We start from the raw sequence: 10248 nt of genomic DNA, 5'->3' as shown, positions 1-10248 counted from the left end.
AATGCAGAAGACCAAAATTGATAACATATAATTTAAGAGCGACCACAAAAGATACGAAAAAAATGTATAGCAGGAGATGGCATCATCATTTATTTTTATTTAAATTTATCTTTTTAAGGATCAAAAGTTACTTATCAATTTTCTAAAAATCTATTTGAATTTGAACCTATATATCAGAGATTTATGTTTTTTTTAACTCATCAAAGATTTATGTTTTGGTTACATATATGAGCGATTTGAAATATATTTAGAAAAGATTATATACAAATTTTTTTTGATACATCGAAAAGATATATACAAGTTTAAATTCCTTATTAATATTTTATTTTCAATGATAATTGAGACATGTACACTCTCTTTAGCGGTTTCAAATAAAACTTCTTCTGCTCTAGGATTCTAGGATCATGAGCGGCAAGGGGAAGGAGATACTGCCGGAATCATCGAAGATAATGGACGAGGCCACACTGGATACGCCGGAAGAGTCCACGGTGGAGATGCGGGGCCACGCTGGAGACTCTAGACGGACCCGACCGTTTCGGCTTGAATGTGAAGTTATCATGGATGATCAATACTGGCCAGTTGAATGGTACAGAGGTGATGTTGGCCGTTAAGAGGAAGATCAACCATGAGAGCCCCATTGTGCAGGGCCTTGCCCTTGATATGTTGGAAACCTTTGCCGTGTACTGTAACATGGTGTTCTCTAAAGTGGTGTCTGAGATGGTTCTTGAGGATATGACTTGGTTTATTTATAACCCGCATGCTGATAAACATAATCAAAAGAAGGCTCTCCAGTTGATAGAGTCTTGGGCTAACCTAGGGTATCCTGACTATCTTGGTCTGTTACGTGAAAGTCAAAGTTCTATGGTCATTGACCAAAAAAAAGAAAGTTATATGGTCAGTTTCTTGTCGCTTTCTTTTGATATTACTATTTTTTTTCACAGATACGGGTAAGGGATCCGGGATTTTTGGAAAAACTAGGGTAGGGTACGTAAGTACGTTTATATTATATCTATTCAAAGAATATATTTTCATTGTAGAAATTGGGTTCATTTACTGTACACAAAGAAATGTTTGTGTAAAGTTACACAAACCTAGGTTGACCTGTTATCACAAGTTACAACAAGTTAAATCATTTTTTTAAAATGAAATTAATTATTGTAAAAAAATAATCACATCGTCCTTAATCTCTAATCTTTATTATTATCACCTACTACATCCTCTAACAATAAAATCCAGAAAAGAAGAGAAATTAAGAACAAAATATATAGCATAATTTCTCGTGAATATTACACAACCCAGACACAACTCTTGAAATGTACCCTTGAACTACATGAGTTCTGCAACTAAAAAAAACTACCACAAATGAAAAACTCTTTAAGAAAACCCTAATCATTACTTGTAAAATTCAAAGTCAGTATCATCAATGGAAAATTAACAGTTGAATTTGTGCTAAAATCATAAATTACACAACATCTATAACAGTTGAAAAAGAAACTAAGAAGTCGAATAAGCAAGGTAGAAACTTGTTGAGTGTAAGCTGGGTTTTTCTTCTGAGCTCTGCGTTTCTTGCCTCAACCCTCGTCTCTTCCTCTCGCTCTAACAATGGACATTGACATTCCTGCTTCTTGACAAATGGCAGATATCACCGCATCACTAATTTTGACAGGTCGAGAAACATAACCCTCCAGGTCCACCTCATCACCCAAGTTCATTTTGGCGGTGCAAACCTGAAATTTCTGGATTTTGTCAAGTTCATTGCTCCCACAACCAAAATAACTGCAGCGTAGGAAAGGGCATGAGCTTTCGATTTACCGATTCTGCCATGGAAGAGGACCTGGAGCTGCGGCTGGGCTTGAGCAAGGAGGAATGATAGCGTGCCACTGACTCAGATGTTGAGGCCAGATCTGAAGCTTTCTTTTTCGATCTGGGTGAAAAGCTTGAAGCTTTCACATTTTTTTCTCATCTTTGAGTTTCAATGTTGAACAAGGGCCAGATCCAAAGAAAAATACATAAACTTGGTGGTGGTGGTGCGGTGTGGGCTGGGGTTGGTGGTGGTGTGGTCTGGGTTTTTGGGGGTTCTAATCTGAAAAATGTTTTGGTAGATGCATAATGAAGAAGATGAAGAAGAGTGAGATGAATATCTAGAGTTTAGAGTTTAGATGAAAGAAGTTTAAGGATGGTGATGGAAGATTTAGTCTTTTTTGTATTTTTTATTTTAACCCAATTTAAATTAGGAAAGGGTGACCTGCTAGTAAACTTGTGATAACAGGTCAACCTAGGTTTGTGCAACTTTACACAAACATTTCTTTGTGTATAGTAAATGAACCCGTAGAAATTGACAAAGTAACTTGTAGAAATTGAGATTTGTGCATGATGTAAGAAAGCAAATTTGAATCAAGTAACTTATCCGTCATTAACCAATATTGCAAGTGAACATTAATAAGGGAAATAGAAGATAATTGATTGATGCAAATTGAGAAAGGTGTAGAGTATTAAGGTTTTTACGGGTGACATAAGTAAAAATTTCAATTTTTGTATAGATAAAACAAAAAAGAACTTACCCAAAAAGTACTCAAGTTGTACCGAAAAAGTACCTATTTCTTTTTTCTAAAATATTACGGCATGTATTTTCAAGTACCCAATGGGTATTGTAGCGGATACCGGAGCCAAAATGGATTCTGTTTAGAAGAGCTTATTTGAGCTTATCTGATATCATAAGTGCTTATATTAATGTTTGAAATAGCTTATGCAAACAACTTATGACCTACCATAAGCTGTTTTGAACCGATTTTCATAAGCTATTCAGGATAGCTTATGAAAAAAAGCTTATGTTTATATATAGCTTATTTTTAATTTATTTCAATAAATGTTTTAAAATAGCTTATGAATAAGCGCTTATGACTTAATTAAGTTTTGTTTTCCCAATACTATAAGAAGTATCATTGTTTTTATGACATGGTGGTAAATATCATGAAATTAAAGGCACTTTCATCACAAATATATGTCCAGAGCATTTTCATTTATCCACTAATTATAATGTGTTATTCTTCTGCATCCTTCTGTGACAAATTTATTTGAATCCGACATCTTCCTTGGTTGATGGCAGAGTTTGATAGGAAGAGATGAACAAGCTGTCACGGCAGCAAGGAAATCCGCACCTGCAGCTCTTTACTTGGATTCTACACTTTCCCGCTATACACATAAAGACCCTTTGGATCCTCCTGAAGGAAACACGATTCCTGAAGAAGCAGAACTGGAAGACTCTACAGCAGCATACTCTCCTCCTAAATACCTTCCCATGTCAAATGAAGAGAAGAAAGTGCATCTTGTGGCTGCTCAAGACAGATTTGAATTGTTCTCTAGCATAGTATATTCTGAGGGAGAGCCAACACCTTTGAAGGAAGATTTAACTTTGAGCTTGTTGGATGACTGCAAGCTATCACTCGCTGCCATGAAGAGGATTTTGGAAAGAACTACAAATGATGAAGTGACAAATATTGAGGCATTATATCTCAATGATGAGCTGGAACAGCTAGTTTCCCAATTTGATGATCTGGAAGTTGCTCAAATGTACGGGGCACAACAACCTCAAAACGCTGACTCTGCCAACCTCAATGAACTACCTGAAAGATTTGAAGGAGATGATGATTATCTGACTGAAACTGCCACAAAAGGCAAACACTCTTGAAGTCAATGCAACCAAGGGGGATTGTGATCATGATGAAACCAATATAGTGCACAGCACAAAAGAGAAGAATGCAGAGTCCAGCATCAAGAGGAATACTGCATGAGGAGGGCATAGATGGCATGTTTCTTAACAATTTTTAATTGTCAATATAATCAAATACATGATAATTTAATAACTGATATTTATATACATAAATTTTTTATTAAGATTTTTTTTATTATATAAGTAATTTCATTATGTTATTTTCCTTTCATCCAATGTTCTGTTCTAAGTTTTACGAGTTACATTCTATCTTAAAAATATGACAAACATGAAATATAATTTATATGTCTTATTCCGTTTGCATTTGTCAACCAAAACTATTTTAAACTAACTTAACCTAGATATTAGTTGAGAATCCTTTGAGATCTCATGCATATTAGAATGTAGTTTTACCTTAAACATCATATAATTGTTGTGATCAGCTAAGATTAAAATTTATAAATGGAAATTATATCAGTTAATATATGGTTCATTGTAACAAGGGATGAGAGTGCATGGGTTTGGGTAGGGTATTATAGTACTTGTTCCCATACAATACTTATATGTCCGTACCAATACTGCAATTTAGCTTACTAAAATACAATTTTTGCTATTTTTATTTTTCAATAAACAACACAAATATAATATAAAATAAAAAGAGTTACAAAAATAAATAAAATTTATATATTTAACAAGTAAAATCATTCAACGAAGTATGATTTCTTTAAAAAAACTACTCGAAGATTGTGAAGTCCTTACCAGATGAGAAGTTCAGGTTCAATTTATATTTCAATGACCTCCTTGTTATTCACCAACTTCTAAAGCAGAATTGAGGAGTGTCTGAGTCATGTCCCTAGAGAAGCTAATGCATATATTGATTGTTTAGCTATTGTAGCAAATCTTCACTGTGGTGTCTCAACCATGGATGTTCATCCAAAAAGGATTGACCTTTTTTTAGCTAGAGATATCCTAAGCTTGTAGTTTTTGCTTTCTTTGTTTGATTTTCTCATTCCCCATTTTATTTTTTAAAAGAAGTGAGCGAAAAAAAAACTTTAATTTATAATTTTAGATTTTTTAACATTATTATAAAATTGTAGGTTACTAACTTACTTATTTTTAAAAAAATGAAGAAAATTAGTAATAATATATGTAATATTAAGATACTACTTACTCATATATATTTTTTTAAAAATTAAGTTAGATAGTTATAACTTTAAGTTTGTTAGTATGCTATCAAATGTGTGGTGTATATAATAAAAATAATTAATAATATGTGTGCGAATATGAGACAGGTTGGGTACTATAGTAGCCGTACCCGCACTCATACCCGTTATTTTTTACGCATATTTAACAATACCCATTTAATGAGTTTGTACCCTACCTATGATGAATATTATCTACGGGTACCCAAGACTCATTGCCATCCCGGACAACATATCCAAAGCTTGAATACAATTTTTTTTATACATTGAAAAAATAAATAACACCCTCCAAAAAATTGATCCCTGCACCTTCCCCTCTACAACCCAGATGTCTCCCAGCTCTTACAACTCGAGCTATCCTTCAGGGACTTTAAATACTACATCTGTTCCTTATTAACTGTCTACTTTAAAGAAAAAAATTGTTCCTATATATCTATCCATTTAGAGTTTTAAGAGAGTATTAAATTATATTTTTCCAAGACATGCCATGCCCTTGCATGAACAATAAATAAGGAAAGATAAAATACAATTTAAAGGATGAAATAGGAAAATAAATAATATTTTACTAAAAATTAACAAAATTAATTGCACTCCTTAATATGTATGTTTTTTTCTCTTTCTAGATAGTTAAATAGGAACGAAGGTAGTATAATTTACAAGTTCCCTTTAGTTTATTCTCTTTTAATTTTATTTTACTTCTGTTTCCTTTAAGACTTCAGCCTCCCTCCAAATTTCAGTAGTTACTCATTTTTTTTTTGTCAAAAAACTCATATTAGCTTTATGAGTATTTCAGAAATTTACAATAAGGAGTAGAAAAAAAAATTCAAATTTGGTCCTTCAACCAATCCTAATCAGCGGTTTTCATTTTTTTTTTTTCCATACCAATGGGAAGGTCAGACAATTGCTCTAGCAAATATTGTAAAGAAGTCAACCAAGTATAAAACGTAGAAAAATATTGGATAAAGGGGAGTTTAGTGAAGCAAACTAGCACAGTATAAAACGTATTTTATTTTCTGCCATAGTCCAACACTCACCCAAACCCGACATGTATATATACCCACATTATATAGGACCATGCACTCTTCTACAATTAAAAAAATATCATCATCAAAGGTTGAACTGAAAGAACAATGGAGGGAGGAGCTACTGCTACAGTTTCATTGGACTCCATTTCAACAACACAAGCTTCAAGAAGGTAATTAATATACTACTCTGCTCTGCTACCATACTACAAAAATCATATGCTATAACTATTTCTTACAAATACATTGTTTCCTTTTTTCAGTGAGAAAGTTTTCAATCTCTTGAATGAATTGGCAAAAACATTTGCCAAATTCTGGGAGATGCTGTTTGCAGTCATAACATTTGCTGTAACAATGAGCACTGACAATGGAAGGTCTCTGTTGATGACATGCCACTTAAAAGTGCTGGCTTTGGTTTTCATGGTTGTTCTCTACTTCTTGACATTGATTCTTGGAACAATGCTGCAACAGCTTCAGTACCCCATGAGCTTGCTTCCAATCCTCCTGGTCATTAATCTTTCACAGGGATGTGCAGTTTCAGTTCTAGCTTTGACAATGATTTCAACCCCCATTGCGTGGATTGCTTTCGCCTTGTGGCTCTTCATTTTTGCTTTGGTGGGATATTACAATCGTCAAGAGCTCTATCAAATGATACCAAACAGAATCAAGGATTTAATTGGTGGTGGCACTGGCATGTCAAGTCAACCCACAATTCAGAGGTGCATGGCAGTCTAGTGCAAGTGATTGCTAGCATGAAAATTTGCATATTTCTTAGTGCAGGAATTAGCATACAAAAGAAAATATAATATTTGAATTTTGATCCCCAAACTCCTTGGTTTGTTGTATATGGACCAATTTGTTTTAAAGTGAAAAAAAGAAGTGAGTCAGTGTAGTCTCTGTTTTATTTTTTTCATTTTCAATTTTTGGTCTCTAGGCCTATGTTTTCTATCACCTAAAATTTGAACAGAGCAAACATGGTGAACCCCCCTTAGACAGATCGGACCTAGGCCTATGAATTAAAACCTTCATCTCCACAATAGCATCCTACATGAAATGACTATATAATACAGTTGAATGTTTAGTCCTTTCTTCATATGGAGTGTTTCTTCAAACTTCTACAAGCATAAAAGTAAATTTATATAAGATTGTTTGATATTGAAACACATCAATAACCTTGGGTGCAGAAGCTATGTCAAGTAATTCACTAATTGACTTATTCTAAGTGAACTCCTTACTCCAGCCACCTTGCACCACACTTCTCACCGTATTTCATAACTTATACATAACCTAATTTGAACAAGTTATGAAAGTAAGCTCAAACAGCTTATAGGCAGTTCATAAGCTTATTTTATTAGCTTACCCAAGTTACCACATACACTTGTATAAGCTAAGCTCAAATTAACGTTTTCAAATGCAGCCTTAGTTACCTTGTCATAAAACAGTAGTGTCACGATTAGGCCTTGGAAAACCTCAATCAGAATTCTGCCAACAGTATGAGGAGCCAAACATGGAACAAGCAAGCTAAATATTCAGATGGAAAACAGCCCTATTGTGCAGAAAGCATGCATAACAGAATTTTAAACCAACCTTTTTCATTTATTAGAATCATACTTGAAAGTCTGCAATGATCACTGAAACACCCCAGAAAAGATTGGGTTCCTGGCAATCTTGAATGTGAATTTGGTCATTGAACTTCAGCTTCTAAAGAGACATTTCTAAATTTGGCTCTAAACAATACTCCACACCTTATCAATCTTGTACATAAAAAACTGAGAAACTTTCCTTTTCACTCGTTCTAATGAGGAGAATACTAGAGTTGAACTTGTTATTTTATCCCTCTTCCTGCTTAACAAACTAGAGCCAAACATAGGTTCACCCAACACTAGTGTACATAATACATCTAAAAGGAGAATGATCAGAGCTTATACAATATCAAATCTTACTACCAATCTGATTTTAAGTAATCACTACTAAGATGATGTGACTTATGCACATCCGAAAAATGACATTCCTTAATGTAATAAGATGAACGGGGATATATTCAGAACCCTCAGACAGAAGTTATAGAACCCACTTCATTCATTTTCACTTAAAGCTTTACATCATACAAGTCAATCAGAAAACATATACCAATCATTAAAGGCACGGCCAACATCTGGTCATGAACTCAAATACATCCCACTTTCTATAGGCACCAACACTAGTATGAATGTATGATCATTTTCATAACCCTGGTCTGAATTAAATAGACACAGGAAATAGAAACTTGACATATATTTAAAATGAGTGTCATGGCCAATTTTCCTGAGCATAAACAAACACACAATTCCAACAACACATAAAGAGAGTTCCAATTTGGTGCCATAATGTAAACAACAAGGTATCTGAACTTCTAAATAGATAACAATTTTAAGAATAAAGCATAACTAATTCTCTGATAGATGTTGCTGTGTAAATGGAATGGGAACTGGCTTCCTAAATCACCATTTGTAATCCACATTATTTTGAGCATGCCTCTTAAAAGGTGGACTATCATTCGCATCAGATTCATCCTGCAAAGTCAAATTAAAAATCAGCTTGATAGCCTCAAATTTTTTATTTCAAGTCATAGATAACATTAGAATAAGGATAGAATGTGTTGGCCTTAACACCACCCACAGAGTCAGATTAATTCAATGTTCAAGTCGCGGTTGCTGAAACTAACCTCAACATTATCTTCCGATGAAATAGAGTTTCCATCACCTCCATCACAGGTCCCTTTGACAATTTTCTTTGCAGTCTTGGTCCATCTCTTTAGCACTAAAGATGTTGGCATCTCAGGTATGTCTAGATGAACCATCACTTTAACTATATGATCACATGGAATTCCAAAAGTTTCCATCCTAAAACAAGAACATTTAAATTGGAGGGTTTCATGAGAAACTGACACACGCCACTCCCTACCTGGTTGACAATAATCAGTCACTGTGTAAATGGGTAGCGGTCTACATCCAATATCAAAATTCAGTCTGCCTGTCCTAACAAGCACATCGCGAAATAAGAAGAAGACCTCCCTTGTGAACAACCTAGAAGCAGACCTCTCCAATGGTTTCAATGCCGTTATCAAAACCGGTTCACCATACCACGATTTGAAGTCAGCTTCTAGCTCCTTGTGTCGCTGCTCATCAAGGCAATGGTGAAAGTGTTGCAGAAAGTCTAGCAAGTTAAGACAAGAACGTGCCATCCTCCCAAATTTAGCATACAACCCCTCGCATCGAGCAGTAGCCTTATGACCAACAAAACATCTACCTCGCATACACGTAGTTGCCCACATCGTCCTTTTCTCATACATGTCTCTAACCCAACTATGGTCTTCAAGGCCAAATTGAGCAACCATTTCACCCCACTTACTATTGAACTCAATAACCTCATAATCGGACAACATAAGGTCTTTCAACTGTGCAGTCATCTCTGGGTTTCTAACTTTTGTACTTGCATTGCGCAATATTACTTGAGCACATAACCTGTGGTGAGCATTTGGAAATACTCTACTAATAGCATTCTTCAGTAGAGCGTCACCGTTCGTAACAACTAACTCCGGTGATTTAGCATCCATTGCTTCCCTGAATTGTTCAAACAGCCACACATATGTTTCTTCAGTCTCATCAGCAATAATAGCACTAGCAAATACTGTTGTGTGAGTGTGGTGGTTAACCCCTGAAAACACCACTACCGGATACAAGTACTTATCACTCTTCCCATAAGTAGTGTCAAGAGCCAGCACATCACCAAATTGTTTATAATCAACACGGCTCTCTCCGTCGCACCAAAACAAATGTTGAAGTCTACCTTCCTCATCAACTTTGTGCCTCCAAAACATTTCTGCACCATTTGATTCCAAGCCTCGGAGGTACTGTAATGCAGCTCTAACTTCAGAATTTTGCATCCACCTTTGTCCGCTTACATTATTAGACATGGCTGTTTTGCCAAATCCAGGCTTTTGAAATGGGCGCGGAATGAACCCATAACGAAAATTATAGGGATTGCTGTAACCAATTTTCCCCTTGTTACTCATTAGCAAAATGCCTGCATCAGTCATTATACATCATCAACTACGAATTTTTATAAAAATTGGAACATAAGATATGGGGTGTGCAAGGAAAAACAATAAAGCATAGCACCATTTGCAATGTTATAACTGCACATCAAAATGACACCTTAGAATAGTTTTTACTTTTTTTGCTCTCTGACTAACCGAAAGTAAAAAGTTTTATTTGATGAAGAGATTGAACTGTGTTTCTTACAGAAATGCCTTATGAAGATAGCAGTATGACTG

The 10248-nt window shown here is 34.9% G+C and overlaps 2 protein-coding genes across 2 annotated transcripts; one reads left to right on the top strand and one right to left on the bottom strand.

Annotated features, from left to right (window-relative positions):
- The first annotated feature begins 561 nt into the window (after positions 1-561).
- On the top strand, positions 562-3688 carry LOC130744601 (TOM1-like protein 2). Its single transcript, XM_057596771.1, has 3 exons — positions 562-894; positions 1988-2098; positions 3107-3688. The coding sequence occupies exons 1-3, from the start codon at positions 562-564 to the stop codon at positions 3686-3688; spliced, it is 1026 nt and encodes a 341-aa protein (XP_057452754.1).
- Positions 3689-8413: 4725 nt separating this feature from the next.
- On the bottom strand, positions 8414-10011 carry LOC130744599 (protein FAR1-RELATED SEQUENCE 5-like). Its single transcript, XM_057596770.1, has 2 exons — positions 8638-10011; positions 8414-8485 (listed from the first exon to the last, which is right to left on the bottom strand). The coding sequence occupies exons 1-2, from the start codon at positions 10009-10011 to the stop codon at positions 8414-8416; spliced, it is 1446 nt and encodes a 481-aa protein (XP_057452753.1).
- Between the last annotated feature and the right edge of the window lie 237 nt (positions 10012-10248).

Source organism: Lotus japonicus, chromosome 3 (genome assembly GCF_012489685.1).
Source record: "Lotus japonicus ecotype B-129 chromosome 3, LjGifu_v1.2".
Taxonomy (NCBI): Eukaryota; Viridiplantae; Streptophyta; class Magnoliopsida; order Fabales; family Fabaceae; genus Lotus; species Lotus japonicus.
The sequence above is the reverse complement of the archived record's forward strand: the minus strand, read 5'-3'. Positions and strand labels throughout refer to the sequence as shown.

What these genes read in the sequence shown, in the direction of transcription:
- LOC130744601 (XM_057596771.1), top strand. Translation starts at nt 562, where the DNA reads ATGATCAATACTGGCCAGTTGAATGGTACAGAGGTGATGTTGGCCGTT. An exon ending in AAAAAAAAGAAAGTTATATG is followed by an intron (nt 895 to 1,987) that starts GTCAGTTTCTTG and finishes ATGTTGAACAAG; the next exon opens with GGCCAGATCCAAAGAAAAAT. An exon ending in CTAATCTGAAAAATGTTTTG is followed by an intron (nt 2,099 to 3,106) that starts GTAGATGCATAA and finishes GGTTGATGGCAG; the next exon opens with AGTTTGATAGGAAGAGATGA.
- LOC130744599 (XM_057596770.1), bottom strand. Translation starts at nt 10,011, where the DNA reads ATGACTGATGCAGGCATTTTGCTAATGAGTAACAAGGGGAAAATTGGT. An exon ending in CATCGGAAGATAATGTTGAG is followed by an intron (nt 8,486 to 8,637) that starts GTTAGTTTCAGC and finishes TTGACTTTGCAG; the next exon opens with GATGAATCTGATGCGAATGA.